Raw genomic sequence first — 25,215 nt, forward strand, 5'->3', positions numbered from 1 at the left:
CGATCTGAAACTAATAAAAGTAGTTGGACAGCACACGTGTGGCCTGTTCTTGGCCAACTTTTTATCTCTTCGCCTTACTAAGTTATTGTTGCTATTTCATTTTATAAGTCCAGTTTACAGCGGTATTCTTTTGCCAGGTCTTGCGTCAGATATTACGTCGTATTTATGATGTCTGCAGCGTTGTAGCTTTATGATCGAGTTGGGAAGATTAAATCATGGCTGAGCTCACAACAAAGTGAATAATAAAGTCGTTTAATAAATAAATGCACAATGCAACGACAAGGTAGATTTTCTAGACGTAGTATTTCTTTAAGGTGTTTTTAGTGTAGTTTTTTTTCGTAGATTATTTTGTACCTATTTACCCAAGCGCTTTTTTACTCGAATTAAAATTAAGTCATCGTTAAGACGAATGGGGACGACCGCCCCGAAACCGTCTTTCCATACCTACAAACGTAACCCACTTTTTCCTCTCTGGATATTATTTATATTCCTAACGTTTGTTTTTTTTTTCATTATTTCTAATTCATATACACCGTGTCCAATAAGTTCGAATACAGTTATGATCCTTAATGAAATAAATGTATGCGTAGTTTATGTTATGAAAATTATATTAAATGAAAGCCACATTTATATACAATATTTACAACAAATGTTTTGGAATTACTCCACCTTTAACTTTTTTTACAAGTTTCAAACGTTTCTCAAAAGAGTCACAAGCGGCACGCACCGCATCCATCGGCATATCGTCCCAAATTTGCACGATAACCTTTTTAAAATGGCTCAGGTTTGCGACTTTATAATTATTTAGTTTCGAGAGCATGTATGACCATACGAAATAATCTAGTACGTTTAAATCTGGAGAACTTGGTGGCCATTCATTTTTCGGCAAAAAATCGGTCAAATTAGCCTTGCACCAAGCTTGAACAGCGTTTGCCGTATGCGACGGAGCTCCGTCTTGTTGGAAAACATAATAATCGTCTCCAAACATATTTTTTAAATTTGGGGCAACATTTTTCTCCAAAACCTCCGATTTATAGTATGCCGCATTGATTTTAACGCCTTTATCAATAAAAACTAGAGGCAGTTTGCCCCTCTTACAAAGAGCACCCCAAACCATCACTGATGGTGAGCTCTGGAACCTAGGCACATTCTTTTCATACTCTGGAATGTCTTCTATCCGTGCTGCCCACAACCGGTCGTTCTGGGCGTTATGAGGCTGCTCTAACACAAAGAGTTTCTCGTCCGAGAAAACAAATTCGTCACCTGCGTGCCAAGAAAGTATGGTGCTACATCTTTCTACTCTCTTTTTCTTGGTTGCATCTGAAATGCCATGTACTTTTCGTTTTTTATAAGCATGACATCCAAGATCTTTTTTCAATATATTATGTACAGATCCCCTGGAAATTTTCAGATCAGCAGCTAATTTTCTAATAGAACGGTGTTTTTTCCGCCGAATTCGCTCTCTTATAGCCTTTACCACTTTTTCAGTTCTAGCTGAGCGGGGCCGACCGGATCTTTTCCTGTCCTCTGTAGAAGAGATCTCTTTATACCTTTTTATAGTAGTATAAACCAGATTCCGTTTAATTCCATGGGGTTGTAACGCCTTGAATATAGCACATGGCCTGTCGCCTTTAAGGAATTTTCTAATAATTTCTTCACGAACGTACTTCATCGTGTATTGAAGCCAAACTAAAAATACGTGACTTATGAAATTATAGTACTATGTTTATGTCAATATACTTTTTAAATTAAAATAAGAATTTTATAGCCAGCGATCCGTATGTCTATACAGCAAGTGCTAAAAGTTTGTATTCGAACTTATTGGACACGGTGTAAAGACAAAGAAGTTATTAATTTTTTTATGGAATTTGTTTTTCGCTCCTAACTCTTAAATAAATCAAGTGAATGCCAAAAGTCAAACGAAGGGGCATAGTTATGAGTAAAATACTTACATCAAATTATATTAAAATAGTTTCTAATACTTATAATGTTAATATCTAGAAAGGAAAATAGAGATTACGTTTGTATGGAGAAGCGGTCGTCCCCTTTCCTCTTAATCTATTAGTCATAAATTATTAATCTGTGGTACTATTCTCTCTGGAATGTATTGACTTAATTTAAATTGAATTTTGATTGTTGTATTTAATTGCGGGTGTTGATTAGCAAATACATGTATTATTATTAATTTGTTATATTCTCTAGTTACGAAACACATTTGATACGTAAACTGGTGTACACTTAACCTAAACACCCACATACACGTAAACAAGCATTAATTCCTCAACATTTTTCACTATTCTAAACCAGACCAAGCCATTCAATATAAAACCGAACGCCAAGAATTCTTCAGAATCAATGTAATAAATTTTCCTAGAAATAATCCGATATGAGAGTGGTTACGTCTTTGATGTGGCAACGTTTCAGAAACATCTGGGATATGTCTCTCACATGTCGAAGCGATCGAAAGATCCCCGATTTACGGATCAACGTTCTGTTTAACGTGGATTCGGAACACTCGACGGTATATAAATAACGTTGTCGCATGGACTTATGTTGTCGCGGGCGATTTGGAACAAATCCTTAATGATGGTTTGGTAATAAGCTCTTTTATTTTGTTTGTTTCCTTTTTCTCAGTTGAGCCTGCCTGGCTTTGTTTTATAATTTTTTGGTATTAATCTGGGAGCGTATTCATAATTATAAAATATTGGATACCTAATACCTACACACATGTGTGTCGATACATGCTTTATACATTTATATGCATTAATCTACGATTACCTACACCTTGTTACATGTAGGTATTTATTTGACAACCGCCAATGGGCAGTAAACTGCCTCTAGTAATTATCTTTAGGTATATTTGTCAAATCTACGTAAACGAAAGCCGACTATGTGTTAACTTTAACAAGGTCCAGAATCAATTAAACTTTGCGACGACGAAAGGCAAAGTTAAATGCGGTCACCTTAGCCAGATAAACATGTCACGCGTGCATTAAATACGAGTTAATTAAAGTGCCGCAAACTATCCCAATGCTTGCAGTGGGGCATGTAGGGCAAAGTTGGTAAAGTTTGCGCCCATGGGGGCCATAGTCATGGTAATGAGGTGTCGTAAAACTGTTAAAGCGCTGCGTTTAAGAGTTTTGTGACGAGTGAAAAACATGGTGCGCCTAACGAAAACTGAGAGTTGTGCGTAGGTAAGAAAGCGAGTTTTGTCTCACTTTATCAATGGGTATACATTTACACAATACACTCTAATGTAACATTTACTACTAATGTCAATCTACAATATAAACTAGACACTCCATTGTACAATATTAACAATAATCCATTAATAGACACCTACTTGTAACTCGTGTTTAGGTATTAACTACACCTCAGACTTTAACGTATCTACGTACGTATCCAGGCGTATCCACTCCCCTTGCAACTATTGTGATATTAATGATATGATCACATGATTTTCAAACTAATTTGCTGCGAGCTCTGAATGGGGTCTCAGTAAGTTTAACTCTAAATATATAATTAACTAATCTTCCGTGGCTAATCACAGTGCATATGACTTGCTAGTTTCAACATTTTCCACACAAAATAACAACTCAGCAGTAAAAACGTAAAATCTGACGTCATTGCTCTATTCGACTTATTTTATAAATATAAATAGTAATAATGCATATCGTGAATCATAATGTTTTCAACCTGTTTTAATTACTTTAACCCAATAATTACTTACCAATACAGAATTTGTGGCCAAATTATATTAGTGGCGGTCTAAGGGCAAGAATTAGCACTTATTTATTTCAATTCATTTATAGTACAATAACGTAGTATTGAAATCAAAGAACTACACTACTTTAACATTTTTATATTATATTTTGTAAGAAGTTACTGCTTACAAGCGCTTTGCTTGCATTTGCATTATTTAGGTAGGGACTGTGTGTTAGCATTATTTCCAATATGTGTATTATAAATGTGTGTGTGTGTATTTATGACCGCCCAGACCGACTACTAGAAGTCGTTAAACTGGCTATAATACTCAGTACTACCATATCAAGTTAGCGCGTTGTACGTATTCAGTATATATGCAAGGCTTTCTATCCAAACTCCATCTAAGTCTGCTTCAATCTTGTACTTGAGATGGGACGGGTATCTCAAGAGCAGCGAGATTGTCTGAAGTAATGCAATAATGAGTACCTTTTGAAACTGTTTTATTAGCTAGTTTAGGTAGTAATATACCTAATGAAAAAGCTACTTTTAGGCAATTAGCTACAATATATCTACTTTGACTATTGTTGTTTTTACTCGTACAAGTGAAAAAAGAGCGATGTCATAGCGGCATCGGTGTGAAGTAGAAATCAACGTAGATTTGCGCAATTTCTTTCTGTAACATTATCTACACAAATTTATAACATACCTTAACAATACATTTACTTACCAGTTAATTACTTACATTTTAATACTTAGCCTCATCCGTTGAAATCTGCTGTTGTGTTTTAGTTAAAAAATTAGACATATATGTAAAAACATACATGTAAACTTTTGGTATAATACTCGTAGTAGGCACACCTGAAGATCGTTTCGTGAAAACAGAGTCTTGCACATCGAGCTGAAGTCTCTTTTCAGCTGCTTTTCAAGAAACTGACTAACGCTTGGTTTAAAAAAAATAAAATAAAGTTTTCGTGTAATTGCCACGTCAGACAAAGAGTGCACTCTGCACTTCAGGGAAAAAAACCCAATCAGGAATAAATAATAGAATCCATTGAATCGAAATGACCGATATGATCATTATGGCATATATAAAGCATTCATGCAAGTTATTCTACTCATATGTATCACCAACTGAAATTAAGTATATCATTAATCTTATTTGCCACAGGATTGGTTGACACCGTAGGTACGGCTGATCTATTAGGTACTGTTTTTGCATCCCACTATCATCGAACCGGACATGAATGCGTACTAATTCGGCCGGTAACATGTCGCACGTGTACCTAATATTTTTGAACCATTTGACTTCCACAGACAGCTGTGAACGTCATCGGAAAGTCTTGCCAAGGACGCCACCGAACAGACGCGGGACTCCGTAAAGTTCAATTTCGCTTAAATAATCGCGATCGCCTGGCGTCCAGGGCGCGGCAGTCCTGCGCCGTCTGGCGGTCAAAAGGTTAACTAAATGTGTAAAATGTACCAACCCTGATTGATGCCATTTTCTATAAGACTTCGGTAAAGCGAGAATAGAACTCTCATTTATGAATTCAATAGGTACTAAGTATTTCCAATACACTAAAATGCAAGGTTCCAGCAGAGGTTTATTCTCATATATTATTTACCCGCAAACTTGACATAGCTTCAAAATGTCTATCAACCTCGGAGTTGTTTGAGCGATGGTCTCGGCGAGACTTGCCAAAACTTCCCTACTCATTTATTTATTGCCAACAACTTGCTAAACAAAGTCCGGGATAAAAGTATTCGTAATTTATTACTTTTACAATTCTTTACAAGGCACTTAGGTAGTTATTTTCCAACTACGGGAATTTACACACCTTAAGAAATAAGTGTATCCGTGAATAAAAAAATCTATATTCTATATATAGATTTTTTTATTCACGGATGGTTTTAGTCGATATTTCAAACACGGTGTCCAATCGTAGTAAATAAGTATTATGCTTGTAATATACTTTTCATTACTCATGCTTTGGAAGTGGGTCATTGTTATTCTATGCAGTGTGCAGGGAGTGATACGTTTCTGCTCTAGGACATTTTACTTTCACAGTACGTTTTTTTTTTCTTTTTTTGTAATAAGCAATTACATTTTTGTTTCAAATGGATTTGTTGTACAATTTCCACTTTGATATTTCATTCCCCATTCCATCAATAACGATTATTTTCCTAAAATTGAAAGTACCCTCAAGAAATACTTAAACGTAAAAGTTTATACTTAGTCATGTTTTTAGGGTTCCGTACCTCAAATGAAAAAAAAACGGAATCCTTATAGGATCAATTTGTCGTCCGTCCGTCCGTCTGTCTCTCTGTTTTTCAAGACCATTTGTCTCGGAAACGCGGTGAGGTATCGAATTGAAATTAAAACCACATACTCAGGTTTATAGCACCTCGAAGCTTTGAAAAAATCAAACTTCTAAGTTAACGTAAAAAAATATAGTGGTTTATGCCGCAAAAAACGTATATTTAGAGACACTCTCAAGGGAATCAAAATTCATATGGTACTTCCCGTTGAATTTAAAACTATGAAATTTGGCAAGCAATATCTTCGTACACTACATTTGTATTTACAAGGAAAAATCTTAAATATACATTTGTAAACCATCGGTGGGTGAGTCAGACTCGCACTTGTCCGGTTTTTTTAATATACATGTATTTTACTTTCCTCATATTCGAAATGAAAATTAGAGTGTTTAATTCGGGTGAAAGGCACCATTTCAGTCTGGAACTATTGTATTGGCGCTCTCACCGTGTTCAAGCACTAAACTACCTCGACTTCGTTAACAACTTCGTCAATTGTAGTACCTATACTTTATGATTACAAGAAGGTACGAGTAGCAAATCAAAACCATGTGTCGATCAGAGAGTTAAAGTAACCGAATTGTGATAATGAAATCATACAAAAAAGGATAAGGATTATTTATAAATGTGGCTAGGTACTTTTTAAACTGATACTAAAACAGCTAGAAATAATTTCGAAATAAAAAAGGGATAATATGAAATTGAAGCTACTCTTAACACAGCGTTGTGAAATGAACAAACAGATGTTTATTTTTTAATATTGTTTATTCCCAATCTTTGGACCCTATAATGCTTTAAAACTAATTTAATAACAGAAATACAACACCGCCGTAAGTTTATCAATACCTAGTCAATGAAATAATGAAATATCCTAGCATTTTCACTGATAGTTGTTTCTGCAGTCTGTAAAACTAATTTAGTTTGACGTTACTGTAAAAACCGTCAGACTAAGACACGTCCAGTTCATCTCTTCTAAATCAGGTTTACAGAAAGCAGCAGTAAGCATTTACATCTACAAAGCAAATTTTTAAAAAAAGCTCAACTGTCATTTATATCTAATCTGAGTTATCCTAAATTAGGTGCCTATGATTTAGTACTATTCTGATTACAAGACTTTCTAATAAAATAACAAAATATGTATTGCTTTTTAAATGTCACAACTAACTAACTTCGTAATTTAGGTACTCAAAGGATATAATTCTTCTCATAAAAGGTCGTTAAAATGATATTGGCTGGGCTCTCTCGCAGGTTAAGAATTCATGAATGGTATTATATTAGGCTGCCGCCGACCTGAACTCATAGCGGGGTACCGTTGAATAAAAACTTCGATTGAGGATGAGCTCAAATTTATTTGAATTAACAATGACGTCTCCAATGCCACAATACTCCATGAAGTAAGAAAAGAAATCAATGAACATCTATAAAAGTTATAATAATTATAATTAAGCTATAGTTATCACTATTTTTACAATGTCATTATGTTTTTTTTCTTTAACCACAATAACACCTTACCATTCTGCTCTAAAAGCATTTAAATGATTCAAGTCACACAAATCTAACAATTAATTACTTAGCTATATAGTTTGTATTGTTTATTTTGCTCAATATACAAATAAGTTTCAGTGGCATCCTACTCTTGCCACCGTTAAAACAAGGACATTAATACTGAATCTGAAGCCATGTGTTAAAATTAATTTGGTAATTAAGCCATAATTATTAGTTTAAAGTTTAAAATAACGATAACATTTAAAATCTATAATAGCGGTATAACCAAAAGTAATCGAAACTCGCGCGCCTCTACTCGGGTACTATAATATTCTGTGAGTCACGTCGAAACACAATCTAGTCGACGACATTACTTTAACGTACGAAAACAACACTCAGTATTTGATACTCAAAACATCTATTTTGTTGCTTTATTCTATTCATATGTATCTCTTAGATTATTAGTATTTAACTAAATTTATTAGGGGCACAGAATTGATATGTTTCCGATGTACGGCGTTTGTGTGATACCGCTTCACTTAACCTAAGTTGCAAGGCGCTGCTACCACCCCTACTCTACCCTATCACATGCGGGCCAATGTCACGCTCTCACCCTCGCGTCTGCCTAATGACGATGATCCGATACCATCTTTTCGATTTCACAGTAAACGTTTACAAAATAACGTTTTAAAAATAATTTCGTTCTTCTATTACAAATAGTAGGTATATTCCGCAAGACTAAATAAATAAGTAAAAGTTCAAATTTAAGTTTGTAATAGGCAGGTACAGAACAGAAATTTCAAGCGTTAATGTTTCCAACTGAATTCGGTTACATTTAGAATTAGGCGTGACATGTAGCCGATTGCATTACAAGTAATAGATAGTAAGTAGACAAGATACAGAATAAACGTCTCTATGAAACCGCTCTTTACTCTAATTACACATTAATATTACACGATGATATGTATCGAGTAGTCCCGCAAAAGGTGACGTAGCCGTGTCCTCAGCCACTGGACGTCTCTTACGCGCTATCTACGGTTGTTGGACGGAATCATGGCGGCGGCGGCGTCTCCTCGCGTCCACGCCACCTCCGCCGCCATCTTGTTTAAATATAACAACTCTACACAAAATGGCAACCGGAGGCGTTGTAGGCAAATCAAAACTATTGAGGTTCATTGGTGACTCAATTTGCCTTGTCGTTTAAGTTGACTTTGATAATCACACCGAAAAGAGACTCGTCATAGCAGAGTCGCATATCGAGGTCACCAATGAGCCTGAAAAATTAACAACAGAAAAGAAATAAATAACTTTTCGTTGTATTTTTAAGTCTGTTCCCGAGACCGCCGACCGCCGAAGGTATGGGAGATCACTACATTATTTATTACATAATTACTTACGAATTAGCATTAATCGAAATAAATAAGTAAACATTGACTTAGCTTAATCATTAAAACCGACAATGAATTTATTACGAATAAATATATTAAAGAATTCGAGATTTAGATATAGAGTGATTATTATTTTGTGTCTGATCTGATAATAGATAGCCACACGATAAGTATTTTTATCGTCCGACTCGTCGTTAAAATTCCTCGTAAGACGCATGTCCTCCACGTTGCAAAACGTTATTGCCAGTACAGGATTGTCTATAAAATACAAATTTGGTATGGTCTGAGGTTAGTACTAAAAATTATGTATATCCTTTATCTTTGGTCTATACGTCACGACGCTCGGTACATTGTGAAGTTACAGTTACTATAAACAACGTATAAAATTTTGCTAAGTCAAAAATTGACAAGGTTTCTATTAAATATTGACTAAGAAATTTTCATAAGAATTCACATGCGGAACCTCCGCCCGCCAAGCTCTCGCCCGGCGGGGTCGTGAATCGTCCATTTCCGTCGCGTCAACGTCAAACAAAACAATATTCCAATATCTTATTACAATAGCCTAAGCAGGGATTTTTTTTTAATTTTTTATATAATTTTTACATGTTTACATCAGCAGAATATGTCACTAATAGGTACCTAAATAACATTAAGATTTTATTTTTGGTTTATTGCTATCTCGCACTGCCGTGCGCTCGGAGCGGGCTCCGGAGATACATTTCAGCAGGTAACTAGTATTCTGTATGCGATAGTCAACTAGCTAAAAATAAAAAATATATTAATCTTCCATTTGATTAACCCTTACATTTCAGTAAATTTAAAATTCATTACATTGTTTCATTATTATGTATGAATAACTTTCATTAAATAGTAATGTAACTATGTCGATTTTCTACAATAAATACCCTTATCTAAATGTATGGTATCGTCCTAACGATTACACAATAAAAGTAACTACTAAATTTAAAATTAGATTATTACCAAAAAGCTCGTCAAAGCATGCAGATAGAGTAATTGTTTCACTATTCGGCGTCAGCGCACTTGCGCGGCGCTAACTAATATATTATTACAATTAATTAATAGGTATAATGATTACATTTAAGTTATTTAACTCTCATAAGGCCAAGGCTAAATTCTCGCAACAAGACTGAACCGACGTCGGCCGGTCGCACCGCGCCCCGCTTTACTATTAGTTCCCGTTTCCCTTCAGTTCAACTCTCAAACAAGAACATGAAGTGTAAAAATATTAAAAACTTCGAAGGAACAGGGAACAGGGTAGGCAAGGCACATAGAAAGGAATATTCGTGTGTGACACAAGTGGAGAACAGGCGGGACAGGTGGGAGAGGAGCGGCGGCGGTGGCGGCGCGGCGCGGCGCGGCGGCCGGCGCGGCAGCGAGTCGCACTCCACAGCAAGCGGCACCAAGGGGCGTCCCTGTCCAGTCGCGTCGAGTATACTCAATCTTTATAATTATTCCGATAATTCCATTTACAGAAAGAAGGGACCGTAAGACCAACACTAGAGTGCCAGCGCTTTAACGAGTGATTGAATAATATAAAAATTACTAAGAAAGTATTAGATAAATATAATTTGAATTAGTTATGAAATTCATTTAAAAACGCTAACATTATTGAGGCTAAAACAAAAGCATCGTATTTATTACATACAACTTCATTTTAAATAATTTAACTTGAAATATTATTTAACACAACGTAATCTTTCTATGAAGGGCACCTTTGGTTTTTAGCTTATTCGAATGAGATTTATCCTAAAATGTTTAATTTCTGTTATTACACTATAATTATAAATCCTCTCAGCTGTTTGCATCGGTCTTGTAGAAACGAATGTGCAAAGTTGTAAATAAATCTTATATTACACATTTAAAATAAAATATCGTCAATAAATAAACAATAAAGTTTACACGAAGAACTAATCATTTAAATTAATAATTATAAACATATTTTTTATTATGAACGGTGAACAATAAAACTGGAATGTTAATATTAATGCAATAAAATAACCCTTTGTGCTAATTTTGGTATAAATTAAGACACCACACCCCTGACGCTGGATCGGAAAACAATAACGTTGTAAGGAGATAAGAGCATTGCCACGAGTAGGCTACCAAAACCTGTGATTTTTACAAGGAATAATCGGCTTGCGTGTGTTTGGTTCTGTACAGCTTACGAGAAGGTGTTGTTGATTGAATCTTGATCCTAGCAGCCGTAGTATTGACATTGGCTGTAGCAGTAGGCTCCATCTCCCGCGGTTCCGATGCGTCGAGGATCAAGATTGCGCGCCCCTCAGTTCGCTGGTTGTCAAGTGCCGAGAGCAACGAATGAGCTAATGCTGTTCGCTCTCTTCTCCGCCTTTGGCTCCCTGGTAAACGACAAAATGGTTATTATTGAAACCAAAAAATTATTGAAGTAAATGTAACTCATAGTAAATTATATATTTATTTATTAAAACTACGCAAGCATTTTGTGCGTTGTGCAAGGTGGAAAATTAGTGACGATTATTGCATTTGAAATCCATATTATTGTACGTTTGTTCGTAGATCACGTTGAACTTTAGTCTAAAATCAGGTTCATTCACGTATACCTGAATTAATTAATTTTACAATTATATGGGATCCAAAACATTAAACACGTCCGTAAGGTGCAGTTCCTTCCTGTATCGTAGCCTTACCGTAGCGATCACTAAAAATGTTCATTTCTCATGCTCTGAAGGAGGGTCGTTATTGTTGTAAAAACTGTGCAGAAAGTGATACATTTTGGCACTAGAGCATTTTACACTCCAAGTACGATCCAAAATTTTTTCGATAAGCAATTGACATTTGTTTTTAAATAAATTTGTTATACAATATCCACTCTGATATTTAACTCCTCATTCCATAAATAGCTTTTACTTTTACCTAAATGGTTAATTGAAAGTACCCTCAAGAAATGCGTATAGTCGTATAAAATGATACTTAGTCATGTTAAAAAACACACATGTATTTTACTTGCCTCGTATTCGAAACGAAAAGTAGTATTTGACTCGGTTGAAAGGCATCATTTAATCCCTTGGTTATTAACAATCTACTATATAATCAACGTAAAACGGGGGTACAATGAATAATAAAACTATGTCGAAGGTTCTGCACCCTAGTAATATTGTGAACATAGTGCGCGTGCGTACTTCGTGCGCGAGAATCCAGCCGTTGTGTGCCATCTTGTGCCGCGCGTACTCAAGATGGATGGCCCCCTCAGAGCTGAGAAGCAGCGCGCCCTGCAGCCGCGCGAGCGCGGCGGCCGCGTCCGCGGGGCTAGCGAAGTCGACGAAGGCCACTGGGCCGCTGCCGCCGCCGGCCGTCAGCAGCCGCAGCCGCGAGAATCCCGCGCAACTGTCACCCACCATCTTTAGAAGCGCCCGCTCACTCCACCCACCAGATTTTACAAGTGTGTGTTGTTTGTTCGTGCCCGGTTATGGCTTACACAACGTTATTTTATAATTAAATTTATAATTTGATCTGCGATGCGGCTAATAATTGATTGGGTGTGTTAGAGTGTCATACCGGATGGATCAAGAACTTGCCGTAAATTACCTATAACATGGTTTTAGAAAAAATACTGGGGGTATGTTATGCCTTTGCCATCTAGCATACCCGATTTTTTAATTATCCAATTTTTATAACGGTCAGTTCTTTCTAATCAACCGCATCAGATTATGTTTAAAAATAAAATCAAACTGATGGCATAGTGGCTTCTGTGAAAGTGCAATCTAGTACATCGGAACAGAAAGTAAATGGCTCTGTGTGTGTGGTGTGCGGATAGTTATGACTAGTCGTGATAGTATGGAGCAATACAAGTGATATTACACTGTCATGCTCGGTGGGTGGGACGAGTGCAGGCATAAGTTCTGACCATAAGCAAAATAATAGTAAGTCGAATAAAGAGGTGCAAAATAATGTTAGCGTATTTTTTTATCAGCTGTTTAGTGTCAAGCCACATCAAATTATAAGGTAACGAGATTGTCAAGTGCTGTTAATAACACGCCAACAATATTTACCACCAATTTGTCCATTTTATTATTACATTTTGTCTATGATTCTCACACAAATGTATTGCAAAATAATATTAGTCGTCACTAAAACGACATATCATCGCAATAATTCGTGTCAGACAATTTACAACAAAAAGTAAGACCTAATTATTTTATACGTGGACGACATTGTGATTTTGGTGAAACATGCACTGTGGAAGATTACATAGACATATTAATTCTGACATATTCATTAATACTGTTCATCACATTTGGACTAATACTTTAATTTTAACATTAATCGTGTGTGGTCATGCACGTGACATTAAAAGTAGGTAGCTATTTGGACTGGAAGATTAAAGGGTATACTTTCTATTTTTTTTTAATACTACTATAGTACGCATAGTATGGATAGTGCCATCCATGTATTTTTCATTTAACGATTAGGATGGTAACTAAGCAGTGTGGCACATTTTCATTTCCAACACTAATTACCTATATATCTCCTTCCTTAATACTTCCAGTCTAAATAAATTAAGTACTTAATTTTACATTCATATATCATATAGGATAGGCATCGATGGCTGTTCAGCATCTTAACAAGGTTGCACTTCAATCTTTATACTGAGGATCTGCAGTGAATATTCGTAAGGAAATGCAGGAACATATTTAATTAAATACGTCAGCCGAAGATTCTGAACAAACCAAATCTTGCTCGGTCCCATCGTATATGTAATAAAGCTTACCTGCTGAATATCTCCTTAAGTTCATGTTCGGAGACAAACTGTCCGAGGTTAGCGACGAACAGCGTGGAGCAGGGAGGCGCGGGGTGCGTGGGGTGCGCGGGGTGCGCGGGCGGCTGCGCGTGCGACGGCACGGCCGCGCCCGGCGAGCCCAGCGCCGGCGCCGGCAGCACGCAGGCGCCCAGCGTAAGGGGGGTCTGCCCGTTCAAATACTGACATTTAATTGAAGCTGGCGAGCGTTTTAAAGTAAATGCTTATTTACTCTTCTACGCAAAGCAATCGTAATTAATTTGAGAGCTATATCTGCTAATGTAAAGACCACGTTTATGGAGTTACACAACTAAATTACAAGGATAACAGTAACTTTTTGTAGTTAAATCTGTGTGAAACCCTATTAATAATTTTAAGCTTAGTTACAGTCATAACTATGACTGAAAATGCACACTTCACGGAACGAAACGCGATATCCCAAGAAGGCGCTACAGAGAGAAAAGTACCGGCTACGCGCTACGACGTAGCGCTATAAATTGGGCTGCCAAGTGAAAGAGTCAATACCTAATTGGGTACGAAAAATTATAAACTTTATTCGATAATAGACTTAGATATTTTAATATTACCTCGGCAACACAAGTACTTTCACAAATAGCTTTATCACCTTAACATTTTTGAGAAAGGCCGAAAGGTCATGAAAAAGGTACTTACGTGGTGTGGCCTATCGGAGGCAGCTAGTCAAAGGTAGGAGCGTACAGGCGCCATCTGCGGGTGGATGGCCGGGTGCACGAGTCCGTGCGAGAGCGTCGGCAGCTCTCCGCCGTACGCCAGCGGGTGGTGCCACAGCTCCCCGCCGCCGGGGAAGAACGGACTCGCTAAGTCTGCGCAATCGTACCACGTCACTATCCAATACAAAAACAACTCCGTAAAAAAATAATTAGCTCGAGCTGTCTCACTAACTATGGAAAATCATTATTTACAGTGTGCTCGCTCGGCCTTTGTTCTCCAAATACTAGAATCCGAAGCACTAGAATCGCGAAATTTAAGGAAATTGCATATTAACCTTGTACGTTTATGTAAATGTAATACTGATGTTCTAGGGCCGGCCAAGAAGACAATCTTCTAATAATGTATGGAAAGGAGGAGGTGACTGTCCGTCGCATCTGTCATTCCGATACATGATTACTTTTTGGTGTTTGTACGATAAATAATTGTCATCTAGGCTACAGCCCCCGATCAAAAATCTTGCCATTCGGATTAATATAGTATCAAGAGAACTAAGGTTCAACATGTTTTCACGGCTTGCAGATTTGAATGTTGTTACATAAGGTATCATGAAAACATGTGGTAGTGTTAAGAAACCGACAGATCGATTGTTGGAAAGAGCTTCGCGGAGCTAGGCCTTGCGTGGTACGTGTAAGCGATCACAGATACTTGCCCATGGCGTTTACTCGACACCCTAATATGATTAGGTATATCTGCATTACAAATTTAAGTGAAAAAAAAACACTGAATTGTAAACTAGTTTATTTATCAGTGTTTTGCGGTTCACTTGTGAAGGAATTCTTTTAGTCACCATTAATGATAATTGAAGAGATCTCAATTTTGCTGCAGTCATTGATAGTGTATTTAGGGAACGGCTATATCATGGAATCGCGAAACATGATAAGAGTGGGCGGTTGAGTGAGGTCTGAAGGGGTGTAGGGTGGTCGAGCAGCGCCGGGCGGTGTGTGCGTACTGCGGTACTTACGTCCAGTGAGTGGGTGCATCAATGCAGGGTGTGCAGCTGGCGCGGCGGTGGCAACTGCCGGCTTCGGCTTGCTGACCTTCGTGTTGCTTTTAGCGAACTCCAGCCGAATCGTTTGCGGCATGTCGGGGTCGAATCGGACGCCCTGCTGTGAACAGCCGCGAGCGGCGCGGCGCTCCGATATAATGAAGATGGAAGGCTCGGTTGCCGCGTACTCCCTAACTGTGTCCTCGGCGGCGGGGACACGTATCACGGTATACCGGGAAGAGGATACTGCATTTGGATGAGGACAGCCAATTGTGTCTAATACAATCTAATTGCAATATCCCCCAGCTTACTTATATAAAACCCACTGTTTATGAATCAAATGGACATCGTAAAAACCCATTTTTTAAATGCAATTTCATTTTAGTAGGATGGATTATTGGACATGTCTTAAGAATCGCGCCTGCTGCCAGAGTGACGGAACACAGTGCTCGGGACGTGACATCAAAACCTGTCAAACCGTGACATGCATTTGCGTATATACACGTTAAATATTGGTCACACGGCGCCGAGCGCGGCCCACTGATGGCCCGATGTGGTCTATTCGATATGTGCATGGGTTTAGCATAACTTACGATGCGGTTACTCGAGTTAGGAAATGTTATTCCAAGTCTACAATGAAATATTAACTATAGTGCTCATTTGGCTGTGTTGAGGCATGTGATGAAAGAGGTTTAGTAACACCGTGCGTCTTACAATTTGTTTAGTATATACAACAGCAATTAGGTTTCTTAAATCTTATATCTCAGTCTTTTCCAGAGATATTTTTGTTGTTAGAACATCTTACTGTGTTTGAAAGCCATTCATACTTGTTATAAGGCATTGTGTGTGTGGTTCTCTTCTAGTGTTATGTGTTTTCTCCTACATTGTCAGTTAGTAGGTATTTAAACATTCTAGTTTCCTGATTGTTAGGTAAAACTTTTCCATTTACTGTTTGTTTGCCTATAGCTATTGAGAAACTCAATAAGCGACTTCTAAAGTTTCCGATCGGCATTGAAAAATTGTTTAAATTCGTATATGGTACGAGAAACTTTAGAAGTTACTCGGTTTATTATTAAATATTAAGTATATCAAGTATTATGGATGTGACAATACTAACCTGAAGGTCCTGTTTAGCTGCCTCCGCGCCAGCCCGAGTGTGGAACGTGACGAATCCGACCGGCTGTAACAGACATACATCGTAATTATTATACTTATTCTATAAAATCAACACTAATTTATCAATAAAGATATTTGTACCCACCGATGCTGTTTTTCCATTCTTGCTTGTCACTTTTAATAGAGAACCTTCATAACCCTGCAAGAGATAAGGAATTAGTTAATACATATAATTATAAACATTCAAGACATTCCCACGTTATAGCCTAGGCTACGTTACTCGTATCCATTAGGCGGGCTCACATTACCAAATTACTTTAATGCTTTTACCAATACGTCATAGTTCCATCCTATTCAACAAAAACCCCTAAAGTGTTGAAAAATAGTAGGTTTCGGTGCCTGGTACGGGCCGAACACGCGATGCACAGAAACTACGAGCCTTGGTTTAAGTTAAGGCACCTTTATTGTCTGCGGTGCCATCGGTGCCAGTCGAAAATCGAGTGTAATCCCCCTTATCGGTACATTGAATCGATTCAATCCAAATATTAAGAATCGGAGCATGACATTTGATATTTACGACGCAGTAATCCGAGTCGAGATCTGCGTCGCGTGACGGTAAGCCATGTTGCTTTCTGCTTTATTTTCTCTAACAGTAAATATTTGGACGTCTTCTGGAGTTACTCGTATCATCGATTCCTTATGAAAGTGGTTTGCGTGTACTGAGGACGTTTGATATTCGTACTAGTATTCCGATGTAAATGCTTTTCGTTTCGTTGCGTTTCGCTTTTTGAAATAGAAAATAAAGAAGCACATCTTCGGATATTTTGTTTTGAGTGTTTACCTTGGTGAGTGTACATCCTAAAGTTGTACCTACAGGTGTAACTTCGTCATTCGTTAAAGGAGAAAAGGGTAAACCCTTTGGGTCTAAAGTTTCGAAAGTCATTGCATATCTATTAACCTCAATGATGTCCTGCCCTCTTCACACTTTGAACACACATATCCAGTAATATATAGAGAAACAAGAACCTTTTGTTTACAGAAATTACCGCGCGTAGTAGTTAGGGAACTTTATAAAATTGGCTGTTCCTAGGATTATTTGAAAATAGGAATACTAAAGACTAGCACATCATTTATCTTTTGTTAAAGATATAATTTTCATACTTCTTACTACAACTGTGACAACGGGCCGCCATTTGCGAACTAAATAGCTCCGCGGCACAATGTTGACGGCTCGCCCGCTTCGGCACAATGTGTGTTTTGCAGAGCTAGTTCGTCATCTATGTTTATTATCAATCGCTGCTCACCTCATATGCTCGAAACAGTAGATAAAGCTCGCGTGGTTTTGCATCCATGGGTAACCCGCTGACAAATAGCGTCCGCACCTGTAACAAATAATAAAACCTTATTAACTTCCAAATATTATACAACGTGCACCAAGAAATTATAATCAGAATCAGAATAACCATTTATTAAATTAACACATGCATTTCATTGATTCAATGATTGTATATATATTTATATTTAACGAACTAATTTTTATATTAAAATGGCGTCTCCTTCAAGAGAGACGAAAGAGGCGTGGTAATAAAGGAGTTTTTTAGTGACTTACAATGAAAATGGAATTTGCGATTATTTATGTTACGTTTTTCTTTCTTTTTTCTTTTGTTTTTTGCACCAAGAAATATTAGATTGCAATTCCATTTAATAAGGTCGACAATTCGTGGACTCATCGATTTTAAACTAAAATAACTTAGCCCTTTAAAACTTCGCTATATTTGATGTCATTTCCAAGTAGGCATTTTCCCACCTCAAACAAAAAGAAATGAACATTATTCACCGCAAACACAAAAGAAGCATAGAAATGTTGCTATTCAACCGCTCCTTCTCGATTCTTTCATCGCCTTTGTAAACGGTGCAACGCATTAATTCGGCGGGTCCATTTAATGAAATAAAACAGAGGTCGTAATGGCGGCGCGATTTGGCGCGCGCGGGAAATGGAGATTAATTGCTGGCAACACCGGCCGCCGCCCGCGCCGGCGCCATCTTGTTGCGCACTTTATTTATGCATGTAACTTTCTAATACACAAATGGTAGAGAAATAATTTTAACGGAACACTTTAGTCTTTACAACTCTCGTCTAAGCAGGGCCTAATAGGCAGATATCGCAACCGCCATTGCAAAAAAAGTCATTCCTTTGTATACTTTATGGCTTGTTTACACATTGATTAGTGTGAAGTGCGAGTTTATACATTTGCTACTAGTGGCACATGTATGTAATCGGACATAACACTAATCAATGTGTAAACAGGCTCTTAAATAAGAGTAAACTTTAAAATCAATAGGCATTTTAAATCACATTGAAGTATAATTTAGTCATATTTTGACAGCAATTCAAAATTTCTCTACGAGGCTACTGAGGGAAACATAAACGTTATTTGAAGTTCATCCTTGAACGTGATATTTTCTGGTCTGAGCAGAAGCGGTTCTCGCAATATATATTTTTATCGTATCCGACCCTCGACCAGTAGCAGAATGTCAGACCTTAATGTCGGCTATTTTCCGGTCGACTGCATGGGAATGCCCCGGTTCGACGATACGCGATATTTTTACGCGAATCTTTAATACAAAGTTACCATTATTTTCATATGATTGTAGATACTTAGCGCAAAGAAACTTTATGCCCATTTTGATATCACATTCAGTCGGGCTTAGTTTATTGGAGTTAAGATATTTTAGTAAACTCCTTTTACGTTCGTCATTTTCCAAGCGAATGCGCTCTGTCCCCGATGGAAAATATTTCACTTTGACAACGAATAAGCATAACCGGTTTAGCTAGGGGCTTGGCCAGGATTTGGACAAATATTGAAATAGCCTAGAGTGAAAGAAAGCACTTTATATAAAAGATAAATAGCAGTCTTGGAAAAGGTTAATATGGAAGGTTCGTTCTTTTATTTTTCGATAATACTATTTACTCTAGGGAATATTGTTACGCCGCGCCATTTAATCACTTAGAAGGGTTCATAAAAGAGTTTTATTGCTATTTGAATTAAGCAATATCTATTCTAGGATACAGTTTTATCGCACCGTCGCTTCTTATAAAAGTGTTCATCGCCTAGATCTCACGGCGAACGACCTGATTCATGTCGAGCCACACCTAGGCGAGTGAAATATCTATCACATAAGGACGTCAAATACTCACTCAAGCAACATATTTCACCCAGCGGCGGGGGCGTCCGGTCAGTTTGAAAATGCCCCTCTGTGTCGACCATTTTACACTCGGTTGCCTCGGAATCCCTCCGCTCCACTATTGAGTTATGTTTCATACTCGTGTGTAGCAAAAACAGGGAAAACATCATAAACGATGTTAGTTTTGATATTGGATAACGTTAAACTAAAATATATATTTTATCAAGGCATTTTTTAAATTCCATTAAATCCTTACGTCGTGTTTATTTAATTTTCGTTTTCTACTTGCGAATATATTTCTTCATAGAAAATACATAAGCATGTTAGCATACGCATGCAGTATGTTCGTTTTTACGGTCTTGTTTCCTTAAGTGAAACATAACCGTGGTCTTTGAGGGAACACTGATGGTCTGATAACATTCACAGGTATGGCAGGAAATCAGATTGTATTGTGAACCACGACGCCGCGATAGCTTAGTTTGCGGCTATCTCGCCATAACACCCGCAATATCAGTGTTGACCAACAATTTTTCGGTAAGTTTTTGATATAGATATAGGTCTTAGGTCATTGATCGATATACTCGTATCAGGAAACGCGTAGGTACCCAGTAGATTACAGTTCCGTTTACAGCACTTAAATGCTTCTGTGTCAATTAACAAGCACTCGCAGCAGCAAAAGTTGTTATGACTATGTTGCAACAAATATCGCGCCAAAAATGTATATTTTTTATTTTCAGTGTGCTGCATATTGGCTGTTGAAAAAAAAAAACAAAGTGAGATGAGCCGGGCGCAATCGGGTGACAATTGCATACAGCCGTATGCGAATCAGCTTTCGAAATCACGCCGAGTAATGGGAGCAGTGCAAACCGATGCTTTGGCAGTTGCAGTGAAATAAAACTATTTGAGTACAAAGGGAAATACGATGTAGGTCTGTTATGAAGCAACAAATTGAATATGTTACGTGACATCTGAAATAAATTTACAAGTCTACTTATAGTAATAACATATGGCGTTTACTAAGCATAATTAACTCGCAAATTCCTGCTAAAATGCTTTTAACCTTTTTAGCAAGCAACATTTTATGCCATATTGGGTTACTAAAGTCAGACTGATAATATTGCCTATAATGCCACACTTGGCAGTAGTCGTAAAAAATACTTTACACATTTTTTGGTTAATGCGACTTAACTATACCATAGCTTATAACAACCTCGCTAATATCTTCATTTCAGTTTGGTTAGTTACATTACATGCTTCAATTAAGTTGCTTGAAGGTTGATAAAAGAATAACTCGTTGTTTTGTGTACGTCTAGCTACTGCAGTAGATAATTATTCTGTTTAGCTTGTCGCATGCATATTAGCTAGGTATATATGGTTGGCTATATGCATGTTTTAGGACAACAGACGAGATACAGTTTCTGGGAGCAACAGGTAAGCTAGCCTGGTAGGTACTAAACAAAGACGGGCATTGTTAGATGCTAGCGCATGAATGTAAATTTAATGAGCGAATGTTGGGTCAGGCGCAACGAGCTCTATTATCTAAGCTAATTGGCAAAATGAGGTAGATGTATATTATTTAAAACAAGAGTTAGATGTTGTAACTGTATTAATGTACTTAAAAGTTCGCCTAATAATTACCTACACAGGTACCTACAACTACATAGGTACTACATTTGTAGCTTCACTAGAATTTTCAAATGTTCACTTGGTTTTTTGACAATTTATGATACCGTAAGTTACCGTACCGTAACAGCGTTACTCGTAAACATTTTACGATTTTTATGAATTAATATATTGACAAAAATAGCCGACGACCATGGACAATGGTTTCATATTCGGCGTTTTACGATCCTTTGCGTATGAGTAGATATCGTATTGTATGTTCTACTTGTTACCATATTGTCAGTAACATACATAAAGTATATTTGTACATACAAACTTTAATAATAAAAATAAAAGAGTAATAAAGGTGTGATCACACTGTTCGTACGATCGATCGCACAGCTCCCGAAGCAAACGGAGCGGAAACCCTGGGGCGCTGTACGGGAATTTATCATGCGCCCAGTATTTACGTACCCCAGCAGGATTTAATATGTACCATCGGGCCGTGAAAATGTTGAGCACACTTCGATATGACAGAGCTTTTAAAAACAATTAGTTAAAAGCGAAATCTTTACTTATGTTTTTTTTTATATATTTCAATGAAATTTCGACATCTGCCTAGCGTTTGACTCGGCTTTTTCTCATAGCTATACTTCGCGTATCATATATTATTTGTAATGATAAATTAGCTTTGTGTGTATTCTCAATCATCAGCAAACAAACAGTAAATGGCAATTGGATATATTTTGTTGTTTGCCCCCTCCACCTTACCACCCTTCATATTCTTGAACATATGACACAAAACGAACTAATGTTATCTACAAAACATAATTCTATGATCAATCGATAAATACCTACCATGTAGAACACTACTCGCCGCTATAATAACTTTGCTAGTGGTGACTCCATTTGATACAACCATTAGGTATAGGGTTAAATAAAGTAGGATGACTTAGAAAGTTTAAGATGACAAAATATAATTATAAATGGGGCGTGGAATGGTCAAAACCAATTCCTATTATTTTTTCCTGTTCCATTTATTCCGGAAGTCAAAATCGCGTACCTACCTTAATTATTTACAAAGATTCACTTGAAAATGATTTGAAAATGAAATGTCACTCTCCCAACAAAGAAGGTTAATCGATTTGGGTTCGTCACGTGTCTATAGGCGGACACGACATGTTATTTCCATTTGTGAAAAGGGCAATAATGGAAATGTACAACTTTGGAAATAATGTCACTGTTTAATGTTTTGTAACAAGCAACGTTTGTATCTGTTTGAGGTTAGTTAAGTAGTTACTTAAAAAAAAAAGGAGGAATGTCTCAATCTTATTGTGATTTGATACTGTATGCGATATATTGCTACCTTATTATGTTTGACGATTTATATTTATATAATCAGGTCCCTAGAACCTAAAAAAAAAACAAATATGTCGAGAATTCCATTAAACCGAAAATTCGTGATAATTATCCGTAGCCAGGATATGTAATAAAACAAATTGTTTGATCAATACACCGGAATATACAATTTTTACTACCAATTTCTCGTACATTGTAGCCCACCAGACTATTTCAATTACTTATAAGTAACTATAAATATAGGTAACAGTAACCTTTACAAAAATACTATAATGCCTACACGTTTCCCAAAATAAACACAAATTGGTATAAGCTTCCATGTAGAAATCACATTATACCCGGCTGTGAAACACAGCAATCGGGAGGTTTGTTATTAGGTTTCTATTTTTGCCCTTGATTGAAACACTGATCTGCTTGAATAGGAAATCGGCGGGAACCAACTTTCACTTGGCCTATTTAATATAACGAGATCTGTGCTAATCAATTTGAATTACACTTTTACGATTCATTCGTGTTAAATACAATAGTGTTAGATTTGAGGTAACGCGCGAATGGTTTTTTTATTTATTAGGTACTTCTTACACGCCTTAGAAATGAAGATCTGTTTGATGCTGCTTACTATCTACTGATCTATGAGATTTTAATAAAAATATATACAAAATGTTACTCTACTTTACTGACTAGAGCAGATGTGACTTAATAAAAGTAATTTTTCTTCGAATGTCAACTAAGAGAACTTACTCACGATTTGCTTGTCTTCAGTTAGGTTTTATTCAGCATATTATTGAAAAACTTTATTTCAATTGTGAAGGTAAATAATAAATAATTAAATATTACAGGACATTATTATACAAATTGTCCACACACACACACACACACACACACACACACACACACACACACACACACACACACACACACACACACTAAGTCCCACAGTAGGCTAGCTCAATAAGGCTTGTGCTGAGGGTATTTAGACAACGATATATATAATACATAAATATTTATAAATACTTAAATACATAGAAAACACCCATGACTCAGGAACAAATATCCATGCTCATTACACGAATAAATGCCCTTACCAGGATTTGAACCCGGGACCATTGGCTTCATAGACAGGGTCACCACCCACTAAGCCGGTCGTCAATTGTGAAGGTAAATGTATAAAGAAAAGCTTTATTTTTTGTATATCAAGTACTTCCAAATCGTTATGGTCCATCGCACCCTAGGTAGAATAAAACGTCTTTGTTTAAGAAATGGATTGAACCTTTGTAAGCTTCCAATAGAGCGGTGAGCGGAGACCAAACGATAGAGATATTTTCTAATTTTTCGCTCGACTCGCACCGGCCCAAGATTGGCAGTTAGGGGAATAGACAACGAAAACGCAAATAGACTAGAAACTTGAAGAGGGTTATTTATATATGCAACAAAAGTAAATGTCTTATATAATGCGTTAATCTGATTTGAAAAATGTTTACTGGAGTACCTTTACTATAACAGCTCGTTCTGAACAAATATTGACAAAACCGCGATATATAAAAACAAAATCTAACATTAACAAAAACCCACAATAAACAAGAAAAAATCAAGACAATAGGAACAGCAAAAGCCATTTCAAAACAAAATCCAAGTTAAAGAAAACAATATAAAATCACGGAACAGAAAACATAGAAAGAGTTCCAGCCGGCAATATTGTCGACCACCTGCTCCGGCGAGATAGGGATCATAATGTTAATTTAATTAAAGGACTAATCTAAATTGCAGACGACCCGACACCCCGGCCGCTATTAAAAGGATATTTCGTTCGCCATGAAGTTAGGGAAAGTTGGCGACTATAAATACATCTTGGGAAACAAGCAGAGGGGCGGGCGTTAAGTGCAAAAATGTAACTTTTACTCGCTAAATGGATTATTTGGATGGATGTGCTCTTTATAGAATTGTTAATTTTAAACGACACGCAGAATAGTATTGTTGTTGTAATAAGAACTCTCTTGTTAACTATTAATAATGTCACGAAATATTCCCACGTACAATATCACAAAATATTAGGTACCTACTTCAAGAGAAATGATACGTTATAATAATTACGAGCATCTTCTTGAATTTCAAAATAAGACCTCTCAGTACATGTACCTCGAGGTACATGTACAGAGGACGTAACTAAATTGAGACAAGCAAAATAAAATCTCGACTCGAGTTCCATAAGGTGAGATGTGAAAAAACTAAATTGTCATTTTTGTTTGCCAATATGTCATAAACTATGTGAGCTAATTAGACCATTCCTTTTTTAAGTAAGCAATGTTTTTGTACCTTTTATTCTGGATAACTGAAAACGTTATAGTTTTATAAGATCTAAGAAACGGTTTTTATGCAAAGACGACTGGTCTGGCCTAATGGATAGTGACTCTGCCTATGAAGCCGACGGTCCTGGGTTCGAATCCCGGTAAGGGCATTTATTTGTTTGATGAACACAGATATTTGTTCCTGAGTCATGGATGTTTTCTATGTATTTAAGTGTATAATATATA

At 36.9% G+C, this 25,215-nt stretch overlaps 1 protein-coding gene across 1 annotated transcript in view; it reads right to left on the reverse strand.

Annotated features, from left to right (window-relative positions):
• Positions 1 to 7,347: 7,347 nt before the first annotated feature.
• The window catches only part of LOC133522880 (protein couch potato), a 221,644-nt gene continuing 203,776 nt past the window's right edge, over positions 7,348 to 25,215 (reverse strand). Inside the window, 8 exon segments of the mRNA XM_061858342.1 lie at positions 7,348 to 11,269; positions 12,071 to 12,275; positions 13,660 to 13,853; positions 14,359 to 14,528; positions 15,398 to 15,542; positions 16,539 to 16,601; positions 16,683 to 16,736; positions 17,842 to 17,919. Coding sequence (XP_061714326.1) covers positions 11,234 to 11,269; positions 12,071 to 12,275; positions 13,660 to 13,853; positions 14,359 to 14,528; positions 15,398 to 15,542; positions 16,539 to 16,601; positions 16,683 to 16,736; positions 17,842 to 17,919 — 945 coding nt within the window. The 3' untranslated portion in view covers positions 7,348 to 11,233.

Source organism: Cydia pomonella, chromosome 11 (assembly GCF_033807575.1).
Source record: "Cydia pomonella isolate Wapato2018A chromosome 11, ilCydPomo1, whole genome shotgun sequence".
In the NCBI taxonomy this organism is placed as follows: Eukaryota; Metazoa; Arthropoda; class Insecta; order Lepidoptera; family Tortricidae; genus Cydia; species Cydia pomonella.